At 30.1% G+C, this 15,799-nt stretch overlaps 3 protein-coding genes across 4 annotated transcripts; 1 reads left to right on the plus strand and 2 right to left on the minus strand.

Annotated features, from left to right (window-relative positions):
* Positions 1-1,024: 1,024 nt before the first annotated feature.
* On the minus strand, positions 1,025-3,021 carry LOC105765067 (uncharacterized). Its single transcript, XM_012583980.2, has 4 exons — positions 2,824-3,021; positions 2,502-2,649; positions 2,076-2,186; positions 1,025-1,579 (listed from the first exon to the last, which is right to left on the minus strand). The coding sequence occupies exons 2-4, from the start codon at positions 2,616-2,618 to the stop codon at positions 1,343-1,345; spliced, it is 465 nt and encodes a 154-aa protein (XP_012439434.1). The 5' UTR covers positions 2,619-2,649; positions 2,824-3,021; the 3' UTR covers positions 1,025-1,342.
* Positions 3,022-4,526: 1,505 nt separating this feature from the next.
* Positions 4,527-6,489, minus strand: LOC105765068 (bax inhibitor 1). Its single transcript, XM_012583982.2, has 6 exons — positions 6,263-6,489; positions 5,856-5,999; positions 5,663-5,754; positions 5,148-5,334; positions 4,909-5,064; positions 4,527-4,802 (listed from the first exon to the last, which is right to left on the minus strand). The coding sequence occupies exons 1-6, from the start codon at positions 6,371-6,373 to the stop codon at positions 4,749-4,751; spliced, it is 744 nt and encodes a 247-aa protein (XP_012439436.1). The 5' UTR covers positions 6,374-6,489; the 3' UTR covers positions 4,527-4,748.
* Positions 6,490-10,696: 4,207 nt separating this feature from the next.
* Positions 10,697-13,241, plus strand: LOC105765069 (putative glycerol-3-phosphate transporter 4). 2 transcript variants are annotated; one of them, XM_012583983.2, is made up of 4 exons: positions 10,697-10,870; positions 10,982-12,038; positions 12,329-12,874; positions 12,948-13,241. In XM_012583983.2, exons 2-4 carry the CDS (start codon positions 11,003-11,005, stop codon positions 12,983-12,985), a joined length of 1,620 nt encoding a protein of 539 aa, XP_012439437.1. In that variant the 5' UTR covers positions 10,697-10,870; positions 10,982-11,002; the 3' UTR covers positions 12,986-13,241. The 2 variants fall into 2 exon arrangements, with proteins under 2 accessions (XP_012439437.1, XP_012439438.1); XM_012583984.2 differs by having other exon boundaries at positions 10,697-10,855.
* Positions 13,242-15,799: the final 2,558 nt, after the last annotated feature.

Below are 15,799 nucleotides of genomic sequence, written 5' to 3' on the forward strand. Positions count from 1 at the left end.
CTTCGGCTTAGTTTGGATGGACGGTGTGTTTAGCTCCGGTGAGGTTAAAAACAGCGGTGGCTGTGAGATTAGTTACTATAGTAGTGAGATTAGATACTGTAACGGTGAGATTAGAAACAGCGGTGGAATGTGTGTTTGGATTCAAACGCAACTGTAGCGGTGAGGTGAGAATAGAAAATGACTTTTAAGGACATCAGATTAGAATTAATATATATCAAAATTTTTTAAATTATTTTACTTTTATAAAATTATTAAAATATGTGAATTTATAAATTCATTTAATAAAATATTAAAATGTATCTTTTGATATTCTATTTATTATCCTATAAATGATCATATTTGTATTTATTTAAATGATAGTTATAACATTAAAACAACTTAATTGACTTATTTTCACACCCATATGAAAGATAAAGTGGTAAAAATATTACCCACTGTAGTTTCTTTTTGTTAATTGGTGTTTGACACTTCAGTTCGAAACTTCTTCTCTAGTGCGTTGAAAGATCTTTCGCTGGCCAAATTTATTGTTATCCAAACAGGTATATGTGGTGCGATTGCACCAAAATCAAGAGTAAACATACTTCGCTGGAACTAACTGGGCATCCAAAGGAGCCCTTCATCTCAACCTCAAAATTTTATTTACCATAATTTTAAAAAAGTAAAAATTTAAAGTTGAGATAAATAGGAAAAAAAAAAGTGAAGGATCCCACTTTATCTTTTCATCATTTTTAAAAATAATTTAATTGAATAAAATATTTTATAACTCCCTGATATAAATCCTTATTATTCATGTAAATAAAAAAGTGTTTAAGTAAATAATTTTTCTTTCATATTATTCTCGAAAAGAAAGCAATTTTATCTTCTTTTTGTTAACTACTAAAGTATCTTTTGTGAAACAATAATGTTATTGAAGCATGGCGAGTGTTTTAAGTAAAATATTGAGTTAGAATTTTGTATAAAAAAAGCAATATAATTATCCCCTGTACTTATCAGCTAACTTGGATTACAAGTCTGCACCAGATCGTGAAATAAACTAGAAGTAATTTAAGATGAGTGTGTCGTGTAATTGTGCCCAAATCTCACTACAACATCTCATAATCATACTAATTCCCAAACACAATATGTAGATATAATACGGACAATGGAAACTATCTAGTATCCATGCAATTAAATCATTGGTACAATTAAGCAAATAATAACAACCCTCTGTTGTATGACTATGACAAAACTCAGCCTTTAGACAGGTTTCGAAATTTCGCACTAACAGCCTTCGTTTATTCAAAACTCCTCTCTCTCAATACCAACATAAAATATAAGTGTTCATAAGGGTCAATTTTGATTATTATCTCATTTGAGCATCTTGACTGCGGCTAGAAGTAGTAGCATCCTGGTTACCTTGGTTTGTGTCTGGTTGATGCGTGTTTGCGATTTTCTCAGCTTCCATTTTCTCAAGCAAGGCTTGTCTCTGCATTGTTGCCATCATCTCTTTCATTGTCTTCTCTTCTCCATCAAGCTGGATTTTCATTATTGTCTCCACTTCCTTGTCTATTGGTTTGAAGTACTCTTCAATGGCAGCTTCCTGAAGTAAACAACAATTTTTGCTATGAACAACGAAAATCATTCTGAAACAGGAAGGGGAAAGATGCCTTAGAATTCAGAAACTAATGGCAGAAGGACTCTGATCATGATAAGTGCCTTCAAAATGAAAGATGATTCCAAACGCAGTTAGTGTATTTAGACAAAGTGACAATTAAGCTTGTTATGGGATGTTTTCAATAGTTACGATCAACCCAACTCTGAAAGGCTGAACCTCACGATGCACATGAATGAGCAAGGAATTTGTCAATAACTACATATGGTAACCTAATAACTTGATTCTTTCATGCATTTCAAAATTTGAATCGAAATCAACCGCCATGGATAAACCTTTCAAAAACAGCACGAGTCTTATAAATGGATGTTTTCCTTCACAGCTTGAGCAATGACAAATCACTACCTTGCTGATCGATGGAGATTATAAATGGCAATATTGAATTTTAAAAATGCAAAAGCTATAATTTTGCAGTGAAACTTACAGTTTCTTCAAGCCTTTTATTCAGCGCTTGCATATCCTCAACCATTCGGCGAACCTCTTGTAACACAGTCTGCTCAGGAATCTTTCTTAAGGCTGCTTTCCTTGCTTGTGCCTGAACGATTACAGAAGGATAGCTAACATTCAGATTTTGGAGCTTTTAAGCATATTAAAACATACCCTTTTCAATTACAAACTCAATGCAGTCACCTCATTGCACAAACAAAAGCTTCTTCAGCATTGACACACAACCCTAAACTTCTGAAGAAAACTCATTTAATAACATACTAAAAAACTTTATATGTTACATGAGGTAAAGAGCAGCTGCAAAGAACGTGTATTTCCACAAATCTATAGAAATTAAAGGGAAAATAAATTTTCCCAGACCCTAAGAGATAAAAGGATGATAAGTTAAGAAAGAGAGAAAGACCTGCTGCAGGCGTTGCTCGAGCTGCAATCTGTAGTTTCGAATTCTACGTTCTTCATATCCGGAGAGAACCCTAACATAGAACAAAGCTTTTCTCCCAAATTCCCTTAATTTGTCCATTCTCTATTCCACCTTTAGCATCCACTCTTTCCTAAACTCAATCACGAAAATTTTAAAACAAATTTTAATCATCAAATTCCAGCAGTACAAATTAACATATAATTTAACAACAACTCTCAAACTGAATCCCCAAAATTGACTCTAAATAACCCACTCCAAACTTTTGCTGAGGCAACAGAAGTAGAAAAGGGCGGAGGAAACTAACCTGGAAGGCGAAAACTTAAAAGCGGTCGGCCGAAGACAGACGGCGGCGCAGGATTAGGAGGGAAGAGAGATTGAATCCGATGGCGGAAAATGGTTTGTTACGATCCGGATCGGGGTGCTGCGGACCAAATAACGAACAGGGTGTAGTACTGGAGTTTCTTTCAGTTCACTCTCATCTCGATTTTCAACTCCACTCTCTTTTTCCTTTTTTGGAGGGGTTAAGAATGGGCTAAATTTGGGCTTTCGCAATCACTTCACTCAGACCGCAAGCTTGCGGTATCATCGTTATTTGCACAACTTTTATGATGATCTCATAAACAAAGGAAGTGGTGGGTTGGGCTTTAATTGTTGCCATTTCAAAAGTTTGTTTACAGGAGAGTTTGAAGTTAAAAGCTATGATCAATGACCGATGGTTCTTGTAAAATAACCGGTTCATCATATTTAATTAATTAAATTATTACAATTTAAAAATTAAAAAAAATTGGTTCATTAGATTAATCTATACTAATTTACGAGTCAATCAGTTCAACTTCATTTTGTAAATCAATATATCGACCAATCCAATCTGATTCTAACAACTTGGCTTATAAGCAAATTATCAGTATCTTATCAAACAATGTTGACGTGGATGGAAAGATTTTGGTTGGATTGATAAAGATTTAGATATAATGATATTTTAGGTTAAAATCTCACCTTGTGTGTACTTAAAATTATTATTTTATAAATTTTATATAAAATATAAAAAATAAGAAGACCCTCATAAAAATATTTATGGTTTTCTACAAGAAATGTTTTTAGTCATTTTCTAACTAAATTGATGTTGATTAGCTCATAACACTAACTCAATTAAACATATTATACATGGTGGTATAAATATTAGTAGTATGTATAAATTGTTTTACAAGTCCTCCCTTATAACAAATACAATTCTGGAAGTCTTAAAAATTTAAATTAGTATAAATATTTAACTTTTATAATTATGATAATTTAAAATTTAAAATTATAATCAATACAAATTAAAATTAAATAAAACTAGAATGATTTGATATTACTCCTTTAAATTTACTTTTTTAGAATATAATTTTAAAAATTATTATGTAAATTAAGTTCTTAAACAAAATTACATAATTAAAAGATGTATAGAAAAAAATACTCTAGTTCAAAAGAAGAACACACAATTGGTAACTAAATTTTAATAAATTAATCTATATGATTTCAATAATACTTTTAATATATTTCTCATTTATATATTAAAAAAGAAATATTATATATATTATATGAAATTCAATTTCCAATAAATAAATAAAAACGAGCACATGAATAAATGAGAAAAGTTTAAATTTTAGAGACTTAAAACACATATTTACATTTTCTTATAATGAAAATTAAAACTGACTTAATATTAAGAACAAATTAAAATTGGATTAAACGTGCATATTTTTAAATTTTTTCGTAATCTATAACTAAATCACATTGTTAAATGAATGGGCATTTAATACTAATATATTTTATAAAAAATAAATTAAAATAATATTCATTTTAAACTTTAATCAATAAAGTGACAAATAATTAATGTATCAAGTGACAAAATTTTTGATGTGCCACATAAAAATTATAACCTCAGATTGCCATAGCCATAGTATATATATTAGATTAGATAGCATATCGCAGTTTATTTTCTAGCATATGATGATGAGAGGGAGATTAATAAATTGCAACCTTTGAGAAAGGCAAATATTAACATGTCATTAGTTTAAAGGTTCCATATCAGAAAAACCACCGAAGAAACAGAAACAGTAAAGACCTAACCTTCCCGTATATCAACACATGTATTAACAATGGAATCAAGAAATAAAACTTGTATTAAAAATAGAGTTCAACACGGAGGATTAGATGAGAAGCCTATTCCATAGGGTGCTTTATGATTTAGTCACTCCTCTTCTTCTTCTTTCTCTCACCCTTCTCAGCTGAATTTTTCAACTGGAACAAAAAGTATGTTTGATATTAGTACATAATATAATATTAACCAAGTAATAGCTATAGCAATCAAAAAGAAAGCTTTATCATGTATTCTAGCTTCGCTCACCATGATTATCAGAATGCGAACAAATACGGCAACGAAATCAGTAAAAAGTGTTAAAGCATGCTTTACATAATCCAGGTCACCCAAGTGTGCCTTCTCAATTATGTCTTGTGTGTCCACTACCATGTAGCCAACAAACACCAAGAGCCCTAAGTAGATCTGTGAGAACAATCAAAACCAAAGAGGGATGTCAATCACAGCCAACAGTTTTTTTAACAGAGAAAGTTCTAACATGCACTCACCTCCATCTTAAAGAGGGCTGTAGAACCACCAAAGATAGAAGAAGCAAAATGCAACCAGAGAAGCATGGACACACCAGATGAAAGCAAGCCACCAAGGTAGAGGTACTCTCTGCGCCTTGCTAACATGGCAGCTCCTGAAAAGCATGCAAAGGCCAATGCTGTTCCCACGAATGCAGCTACCAGAACACTGTCACGACAGAGAAGAACACCGTAAGTACAAATAACGCGTTTTCATTTTTTACATATCAAGTGGATAGCTAGAAGATAAAAGAGATTTATAGCTCTAGATAAGGGTAAAAGTAAAATATACATAAAGCATAATCGCCCACGCTAGAGAAAAGCCCATAAACTTTAAATTATTCAAGCCATTTGAATATAAATGGTCAAAATCCATTCAGGAAAGTATAATATTAGCCTCAATGGAAATAATAAATAAATAAAATTCTTTAACTTGATTTGAAATCTATGCATTTTCAAATACAGGTTACCCACTTAATAATTATAATAATAAATACCTTGGGTCAATTTGGATGGCCAAGTCAATTAGAGGACCAATTGAAGCTCCTTCAAAAACTGCTGATGCCATTAGAAGAGAAACCCTCTTTTGCTGCATAATATACAATACCAAAACAAAAAACGAGTTCTAAACATGAAAAAAAAAGAGAAAAGAACATTGTTATTATTTCAAACATCATGAAAGATCATTACCTCTTGACAAGGAGGAGTAGAATGGAGCCAAATTATGGCTCCAAAGCATGCAAATGTCGTGAGGTAACCCCCAATGTTCCAAATTATATGAAGATAAGCCCCAAACGCAGAGGCAACAAGCATACAACATAGGGTCATATAAACCTGCAAATTAAAGAAAAAAAATTGAAACAAGTGATTAATATATAGATAATTGTTTCCTAAGGTAGAATATAAAATCTTAATAAGCATTGTAACCACATAGAGATACGAACTTTAACCTTCTCAGAACGCAAGAAAGATCCAATACACGGGATCAACCAATAAAATCATTGAGCAAACATTACCAAAAAAATTAACAATTCGCAAGAGTGTTACATAAATTCCTAATTTTAACTTCACAAACCCTAATTTGCAGGGAAGGTTACCTTTTTGAGATGCGTTTGAACAATCGGAGAGATCTGACGGAAATTCTTGAGAGTGTTGTAATTCCACTGGCTTCTCGATTGAGAATCGAAGAAAGAAGAGAACGTGCCCATCGTTCGTTGAAGGAGGAAAAAGAAACAGAAATTGCAATAAAATTCGCAAAGAAATTGAATGAATGTTTTTGGATTGTGCTTACGAACAGGAGCTCGCGATATTCATAGGGCCCTGCTTTGGATAATGTCTTGAAATTTCAAGATAGTCTTAAGTTACCAAAAAGCCCTTCATTTCTCTACATAATATACTGACTTTTCCTCCCCGCTAGTAAAATTTGGATAACCTAATTTTGGTTCTTTTTATTTAAATTTAAATTAATTAATATTATAAAGATTAAAATTTTTATTACGCCCTTATGTGCGTGGAATTACATATTTAAAATATAAGAAATGTGTTTAAAAAATATACAAGAAATGTTTGAAACTAATTAATAATAATAAATAAAATATTTACAATATTAATATTAAAATATATTAAATTAAATATACTAGATTAAGAAACTAAATGATTACAATTGTTTATTATGGTGTTATCGTCATTGATGTCGAATTAACTTGTGACACTAACTTTATCAATAGCATTATTAATATATATAATTTATGGAGAAAATAAGACATGCATAATAAAATAAAATATATAAAATAAACCTTTGATTATATGATAAATTTAAGATTTTACCAATTGATATGGTTTCAAATATTATTTTATGTATATTTATTATTATTTTTAAATAAAAATATTAATATATTTTTAAATAATATAACTTATTTTAAATATAAATATTTTAATAATTTTTTATTTAAATTAATATTTAATTAACTCGTGATAATTAATAGTATAGATTCTCGTATGGTAAAAGAAAAGAAAAATAAGAGAAATCATACTTTTTTATTTTAATAATTATAGTAGAAGATGGAATCATGCCATTCATTTTCTAAACGTGAAGGGTAATTAAGGAAATGAAAAAGGAAAAGACGGTTGAAAGTTGTTCTTAGCGAACGTCCAAGGAAGAAATCTTCAGCTGCTGCTGCGTCATATGAACCAATACAGTTTCGCCACGTCAATTACATATAAGTTATCCCTAACTTCATTAAATTCAAGTTTTAATTTTTATTTATCAAGTTTGAAAATTTTATAATATTTGGATTTTAATTAAAAATACTTCTTTATTTTTTTCTTTGTTGAGTTTCAATTCGACGGTGACTTAAACTTGATCTTAGAAGTGATAAATTGCGGTTGCCAAATAAGGAATAATAATTCACATTTCTATTTTGGTCAAGTTTACATTTCAATCCTCAAACTTTTAAAATTTATATATTAGTCTTCTTCTTTTTTGCCACTTCTCTCATCCCTAACACTATTCATCAATTTCCATCTCAAATATCTAATTTCTTTTCATAAATTCTCTTTATAGAACTTATTTTCCCATTTCACGAAATTTTATTATTTTTACCTTAAAACAGTACCATATGTCTTATCATAAATTTGAGTGTGTTACACAATTACAATCAATCATCCTAATAAAACAACATGTTAATTAGCTCTAAGGATATCATAAATTGGGGTTACATAATTACATACAATTTTCTTAATGAAACAACATGATAATAAGCTAAGAACATCTTCAATTAAGTCCAGAATAAGTCTTGAATCTTCAGGATATGTTGTTTCGTATCCTTGATTCAACCCAATCTCTTTAAAGCAAGGAAGTAAATTTCCTTGATTCAATCCAAATCAATTTTCAAGATATGTTGGTATAAAATGTATCATAAATGGGCTTGCACGTGTTCAAATTATCAACAAAGATCAAAACTAAAAGATTCTGTTATTGAAATTTGGCAACACCATATATTGTAAGTTTATGAGTTGAATAGTACCAGACATTAGTAGGTATTGCTCCTTGACACTCTTCATAAACTACCTTGATGGGTTTAGAAATATCATATCCTAATACTATATATATATGAATATTTTCTTTAGGTAAGTAGTCCAACAATAGTGAATGAGGATAATGCTACATGCATAACTTAATGGAAAGAATAATATATTGCAAAGATCAAATGAGAGAATTTTTTCCAAATTTTTTCTTCACGTATAATCTTCAGAAGAATGTTAATATGTTCGGCAAATCTATTCAAGTAATAATTTGGCAATGATTAATGATGTTGTCATGAAGGAGTGTAAATATTTGTTGCATTCTCTTTCCCTTAGCCGATGTTTCATCTAATTGATTTTTCCTTGTAAAGGTTTTGAGTGAAGTGACGATGTTAATATTTTGTGCTCTTCTCTTTATTTTTATCCCACCGAATTTTTCTTAATAAAAATTTTAACGAAACATATAATTTAGTTATGGACATACAAAGAGAGTATTATAAATAATATAAATTATTGTGAATAAAGAGATAAATTATTATTTTATCTAAAATAAATAATTTCTTTATCTTTTTTTCTATCAATATGTATTAATTTACCCCTATTTTATAAAATTTCATTACTATCTTTTACCTCTACACTTATACTTTTAATATAATTAATGCGAATGGCAAAATACCACAACAACAACAAGAGTTTCATTCTATATTTTCTTTATTCTTTTCAACTCTGCTTTTGTTTTGTTTTTCTTTATTATATATATTTCTTGTTAAATTCTTTTTAGTTCATAACAAATATATTATTTAAAATAAAATTAATGAATAATTATTTACGTGAAAATTTTTAATTCTACAAGTGAGATGTCATTGGGATAAAATTTAAGTTAAAAATTTTCACAATTTATTTATCTTTTAATATAATTAATTTGTATCATCAGCTCAATCCAATAATTATAAATAATATAAATATATATTATTATGAATGCTATCGATTAGATGTTCAGTATAATCTCTCCTATATATATACATAAAAGAATATACTACTTGTAATAATAAAAAGAAAAAAGAAAATGCAATAAAATTCCCTCATTCTTATGTTTTTTGTAATATTATTATATCATAAAAGAAACCTACAACTGCAATTTAAATTTCATCTTTTGCACTATTTTACTAAGAAAATTATTTGGGTATCAAAATTCAGATGTTATGTTCCCTGCAGGAGAAAGATAAATGATAACCGTTTCCTTCATTTTGGGTCGACCTTATTCGTGGTTGAATGATTCTTACGTCAATATATTTCTTGTATCTAAGGTTTCGTTTGTACATAATTGATGAAAATGTTGATGTAGGAAATAAAGTTTAATATATTCGACTGTTTGTCTGTTTTTGTTACACATTATTTACAATAAGTTCATGTTAAATAGTTTAGAGATGATTAATTACATGTTATTATTTATTATTATAAAATGTTAGCTCAAATTAAAAGTGATTAAATACCTGTAGATATTTCTGTAACTAATTTCTAATTGATGATAGGTTGATTAGAAATTAAAATTAACGTAAAAGTTATATATTAAGATTATAGTCTCCAAATTATATAATCTTAGCTTTTTTACATCTCATTTTTAGAAAAAGAAGTCATAGTGTTAATTTGAAAATCAAAACCACAATATTTCAAGATCTCAAAATATTAATGGATTTAAGCATGCTTCGCATTTAATTTTGTTCTTAATTTATTTTTATTATCCGATATGATGATCCTTGTTTGTTAAGTGTTATATCGATATTATTTTATAGTTTTAACAATTCAAATTGTGTTACTACATATTTTAGACGGTTTAGATTAGACAAGTTAATACATTATTTCATATATTTAAACAAATGAATTCTAAATTTGCAAGTAAAAATTATGTCTTCAAACTTTTATCTTATAATAATTTTGAATCAAATCCATAAACAATTTCTATCTTTTAATAAAAATTGAAGTCTATAATATATTATATGTATGCATATAGAAATTACGTATATTTATGTTTAAAATTAATATATAATAAATAATAAACTATATAATTTAAAATTAATTCATAATAATATTCTGGTATTAAAATAAAAATCAAACTAATTAAATTATAAATAAATAAAATTTAAACACATAAAACATAAATTAATCGAATACCATAATTTGTTATGATGCTGTCATGTATGTCTTTCTATCTTCTTAATAAATGTTATGACATTAAAATTTTTTGTCGATAATAATTGAAAATATTATTAAAAAAAAAAGGAAAGAAAAAAAAAAGAACGTAGATGGAGAAAAATTGTTCTTTTAAGTTAAGCAACGTGTCAATCACAAAAACTGGGATTGCTTTGAACCGCCGGTTACCCTACCACAATCTCAATTCTGGATGGCATACGTGGTGGCTTATATGCATGAGTTTTACCAGCTGAAGCGCCATAAAAGTAGCACGTGTCTTCTGTTTTGATACAACAAACAACCCCTTGTCTCTTCTGTATCTCTTCCGACAACCTCGCACTCCCTCTCACCCCTCTTTCTATCTTCCCCCCCTCAAGAAAAACAAACCAAGGGTTCATCTCTTTCTCTGCAATACCACTTAAAAAACGTACATTTGTATGAATCAAAGGTTAGCCATCGGATGACATTATCACAAGGTTTGTTTTTGTGAGGTAAAGTTATTGTTTTTTTTTTAACGTCGATCTTTGTGTTTGAACATTGGGCTTTTTTTAATGATTATGAAAGGTTTGTAAGAAAAAAATCTGTTCTTTTTTTTTTTCCAGTGGTTAAAGTTTGTGTGAAAGATGTCAAGGGATTCAAATACGAGAAGGCGAACCCCACCTGGGATTTTTCTGATAAAAAGTGTTAGGGGTAAAGATTGGACCCTAAAATCATATAGATACATAATATTATTGCTTACCTTCATAGCATATGCGAGCTATCACGCCTCTAGGAAACCTAGCAGCATAGTTAAAAGCGTTTTTTATCCTGAATCACTGAAAAACTCAAAGGTAAACCCTTGGCCTGTTGGGAATGTCTTTATCAAGGAAGAAGAATTTGTCAGTTTTGATAGAAACAGGGTTGAAAGCCAGGGTTGGTATCCTTTTAATCAATCCGATGGTACATCGAAATTGGGCGAAATCGATGTCGCTTTTCTAGCTTGTTACTCTTCTGGAATGTATGTTGCTGGGCATTTAGGGGATACCTTGGATCTTAGGTTGTTCCTGACAACAGGGATGATTGGAAGTGGCATTTTTGTGGGGTTGTTTGGGATGGGTTACTTTTGGAACATTCATGTCTTTTGGTTTTACCTTTCGATGCAAATGGTTGCTGGGTTATTTCAAGCAACCGGTTGGCCTTCGGTCGTGGCCGTCGTCGGGAATTGGTTTGGAAAAAGGAAGAGGGGTTTGATAATGGGTATTTGGAATGCTCATACTTCGGTCGGGAATATCAGTGGATCCCTTCTTGCTGCTGCTGTTTTGGATTATGGTTGGGGTTGGTCTTTTATTGTCCCAGGAGCATTGATTGCTTCAGCAGGGGTATTAGTTTATTTGTTCCTGCCTGCTTATCCTGAGGATATAGGTTTCTGTGGTGTAACTGATTCCTCTCCGAATCTGGAATCATTGTCTCAGGCAGAGGAGGATCGGACTCAGAAGGGATCCGTAGTGAAAGTAGAAAAAAGTTCTGGTATCAAAGAAGGGTCAGGGAGCAGGACAGGTATTGGACTTTTTGAAGCTTGTTTCATACCAGGGGTGATTCCGTTTGCATTATGCCTCTTCTTCTCAAAGCTCGTCGCCTATACGTTTTTATACTGGTTACCATTTTATTTGAGCCAAACAGGTAATTTTCTCGTCACCGCACTTGCCTTATTGCTTAATTTACATCATATGTTAGAAATCACATGTTTGTATAAGGTATTTGGATGTCCATGATTAGCTTGTGTAGATTTTCCTTAACGTTGAGTATTTAAGTATATCTTATCGATTTCGTGGGATAAACACATTCTAGGAGGCTAGTTAGCATTCATCGTTCAGTATGACTTGTGAGAACTTTTAACTAGGTTTGTGGTTCTTTCTTATGCATCTGCAAATGTTTACGGTTGTCGTATGTTTGATTCCATTGTTTTCCAGAAATTGGTGGGGAGTATATGTCTGTGAAGTCGGCTGGAAACCTGTCTACCTTGTTCGATGTAGGGGGTATTGCTGGGGGGATCCTTGCTGGTTACATATCCGATAAACTTAATGCCCGGGCTACTACAGCAGCCACCTTCATGCTTGCAGCAATACCTTCCATGCTCTTATACCGTACATATGGAAGTATTTCACGTACCATAAACATTTTACTTATGGTCGTTGCTGGCTTGTTTGTAAATGGGCCATATGCGCTCATCACGACTGCAGTTTCTGCAGACCTCGGAACGCACAGTTCTCTCAGGGGGGATTCTCGGGCATTAGCAACGGTGACAGCTATAATTGATGGCACTGGCTCAGTTGGTGCAGCTCTAGGCCCTCTTATCACCGGATTCCTTTCATCAAAGGGGTGGGATGTGGTATTCATAATGCTAATGGTCGGCGCGCTTATTGCATCACTTCTTTTATCACATTTGGTCATAGCCGAATTCACCGAGAGAAGTCACAAATCGGTTCTATCTTCTCATGGACAGCAAACTGATGAAGGTAATATGGTAGTGAATTTAATTGCACATGGTAGTGTCGATCTAATCCTGTGCCGTTTTTTTTTTTATCGCAGCTACCGGATCGCAACCCCTTCTAAGAAATCAAAGGTGATAAATCAGGTATGGTGTGAAGAAAGTACGAAAATTAAGGGAGCTTTTAGAGTACATAGTAGAGATAGAAGTGCCAAAAAAAGTAATAGTTTGAGTTCAGTCAGACATGAAATATATGTATTTGCTAAATTTTGATGGCGACACCAGTCCGAATTTATATATATATATATATATATTCACGGTAATGAGCCAAATATGTAACATTATTTTAATTAAAAAATATTTTAATATTCTGATAGCTTGGGCATCAGTTTGGATATGATGTGATTATCTATACACATTAACAATTTGGTAGAAACAAACTTTTTTAATTTTAATGAACTATGCTGCAAATAGATACATGTTTAAGAAAGTTAGATTTGCACCGTTGTTTGGTGACATTTGAGTTACCGTAATTACGTAAGAGTGGTAAGTTTGGTTCATTACTGTAATTAATGGGTATTGCTGGAAGAATTTTAAAATTTTTTTTATTGTTATGTCGATATCTGCGAAAAGTTATATTATAAGAATAATTTAGATGTGGTTTATCAAATTATTCATTTATGAAAGTTTCGAAGTATGTATTTAATTTATTTATATATACATATTATACAAATAATATATCTTTTCGTAAAAGAGGTGCTATGAGTTTTAGCATAATTTCTAAAGTTATGGTAAAATATTATATTATTCATAAAAAGTATTATGAAAGTTATTGGATTCTTTATAATATTTTTTATAAAAATTATTATGAAATTTATTGGATGGTTTTTTTTTATAAAATTTATATATTATAAATTCTGAACTATTTATGATTTAATTTTTATATTGTAAAATGGGTTATAATTTAACGAAATTATTTCTCCAAATAAGTATATATTAGTTTCTATGATTAGAATTCCTAAATACTATATAGTAGATTTTATTTATACATATAAGAGGTATGATATTATTTGATAAAATAAAACTATACAGAAATATTAGAGACGACGGTTTGTGAGCTCTTTAATTTAAGATATTCAATGCTTTGATATGTGGTCGAAAGAATATTTATTGTTCTAAAAATATTTCATATATTAACAATATTACCTTAAAGGTTGGCTTGTACTAAAATATTGCATGCTTGAGTTTTATTTATAGGTGGATTTCGGATGATCTATATTTCAAAGACACATTGAAGAAATAAATTTTGATAATTTTAATAATACTGATTTAAATGATAATGAATCCAAATCAAGGATCAACATTTGATGAAAAATTTATCTTAAATATTTAAGAGGAATAATCCAACAAATATGAATAATTAGAACAATTAGATAAAATTGCATGTGATGTTTATTTTCTTATTATTTTATCAAGAATCATATTATCAACTACTTTTTGGGTTAATATAATATATATGATAATTTGATTTTAATTTTCGTTATTTATTTGAAAAGTTTTATCGTGCTAATTATTTTTATAGTAATTATATTTTTAAAGTATAAATTATGTTAAAAATATAAATTATGTAAATGTGTAATTATAACTACCAAAAATGATATAATGATTTACAATGTAATTTTTATAATATAAGAAAAACTTCCGTTCAATTATTGTTGGAACATTTTCGAATATTTATAGTGTTCCAATAATTATAAATGAATGGGTGTAATTAATTAAAAGTTATATTATTTAATATTTTGAAAAGAATTATAACTATTTAAATAATATTATTTGAATAGTTATAATATTAAATGAATAATTATGTGTTTATTTTAAAGACATTATTATTTAGAAAGACACCTATGGAAATATGTCTATATGAAGAGACATGAAAATTCCTATAAATAGGAATGAGATTTCATTTGAAAATCACACCAACAAATTCTAATATTCTTTCTTTCCTTCCTTCCTTTTCTAATATTATTAGATTATTCTATAAAGTATTACTGCAGAAATCCTTTGTAGAAATTGAGTTTCTTGTTATACATTGTTCAGTGTGTCGTGGATTATTCTCGTCAGTGCAAAACATAAATAGTCATTGGCTTCATTGTATCCTCGAGGTTAATTTGCTTGAAACTCATTTGCACACCGAAGATAGGTGAGGGTGAATATAACCTTAAAGATAGTGACTTGATACACGCCTTGAAGCCTTATCCTATTTCTTTTTCTGTTCGAGTTCTATCTATGTGTTCGAGATTTTCTTCACCGGATATTTGTACTAACAATTTTAAGGTTATAATTCATGATGAATACCACAACACATGAAAGTGAAACACTGAGGGAGTTAGCTTCCAACTTTGTCAAACTTGATCGGTTTGATGGTGGCAATTCTCGACAATGGCAGAAAAAGATGCACTTCTTATTATCAACTTTAAAGATTGCTTATGTTTTGGATACTCCAAGACCTGAAGAGAATGATAACGAATCTGTTGCTGCAACTCGAGAAAGACAAAAATGGGACAATGCTAATTACATGTGTCTGGGCCACATATTGAACGGTTTATCTGATGGTTTGTTCGACACCTACCAAAATGAGGTCACCGCTAAAGAATTATGGGACAAATTGGAGACAAGATACATGACCGAAGATGTTACAATTAAGAAATTTCTTGTCAGTCGTTTCAATAATTATCAAATGGTTGATGGTCGTTCTGTTATGGAACAATTCCGTGATATTGAAAAGATGTTGAATCAATTCAAGCAATATGATATGAAAATGGATGAAATGATTGTTGTATCCTCCATAATAGACAAACTTCCTCCATATTGGAAAGACTTTAAAAGAAGTCTAAAACATAAGAAAGAGGAAATATATCTTGAGGCTTTGGTAAATCATCTTCGTATTGAAGAA

This window comes from Gossypium raimondii, chromosome 12 (assembly GCF_025698545.1).
Source record: "Gossypium raimondii isolate GPD5lz chromosome 12, ASM2569854v1, whole genome shotgun sequence".
Lineage (NCBI taxonomy): Eukaryota > Viridiplantae > Streptophyta > Magnoliopsida > Malvales > Malvaceae > Gossypium > Gossypium raimondii.

Bases quoted from the DNA above. Each gene is read 5' to 3' on its own strand.
- LOC105765067 (XM_012583980.2), bottom strand. From the start codon at position 2,618: ATGGACAAATTAAGGGAATTTGGGAGAAAAGCTTTGTTCTATGTTAGG. The intron at 2,187-2,501 runs GTCTTTCTCTCT...GTAATCGTTCAG, and splicing joins TCGAGCAACGCCTGCAGCAG to GCACAAGCAAGGAAAGCAGC. The intron at 1,580-2,075 runs GTAAGTTTCACT...TGTTTACTTCAG, and splicing joins ATAAAAGGCTTGAAGAAACT to GAAGCTGCCATTGAAGAGTA.
- LOC105765068 (XM_012583982.2), bottom strand. From the start codon at position 6,373: ATGGGCACGTTCTCTTCTTTCTTCGATTCTCAATCGAGAAGCCAGTGG. The intron at 5,335-5,662 runs GTATTTATTATT...CTGTCGTGACAG, and splicing joins GCCATCCAAATTGACCCAAG to TGTTCTGGTAGCTGCATTCG. The intron at 5,065-5,147 runs GTGAGTGCATGT...TTGTTCTCACAG, and splicing joins CAGCCCTCTTTAAGATGGAG to ATCTACTTAGGGCTCTTGGT.
- LOC105765069 (XM_012583983.2), top strand. From the start codon at position 11,003: ATGTCAAGGGATTCAAATACGAGAAGGCGAACCCCACCTGGGATTTTT. The intron at 12,039-12,328 runs GTAATTTTCTCG...ATTGTTTTCCAG, and splicing joins ATTTTATTTGAGCCAAACAG to AAATTGGTGGGGAGTATATG. The intron at 12,875-12,947 runs GTAATATGGTAG...TTTTTATCGCAG, and splicing joins TGGACAGCAAACTGATGAAG to CTACCGGATCGCAACCCCTT.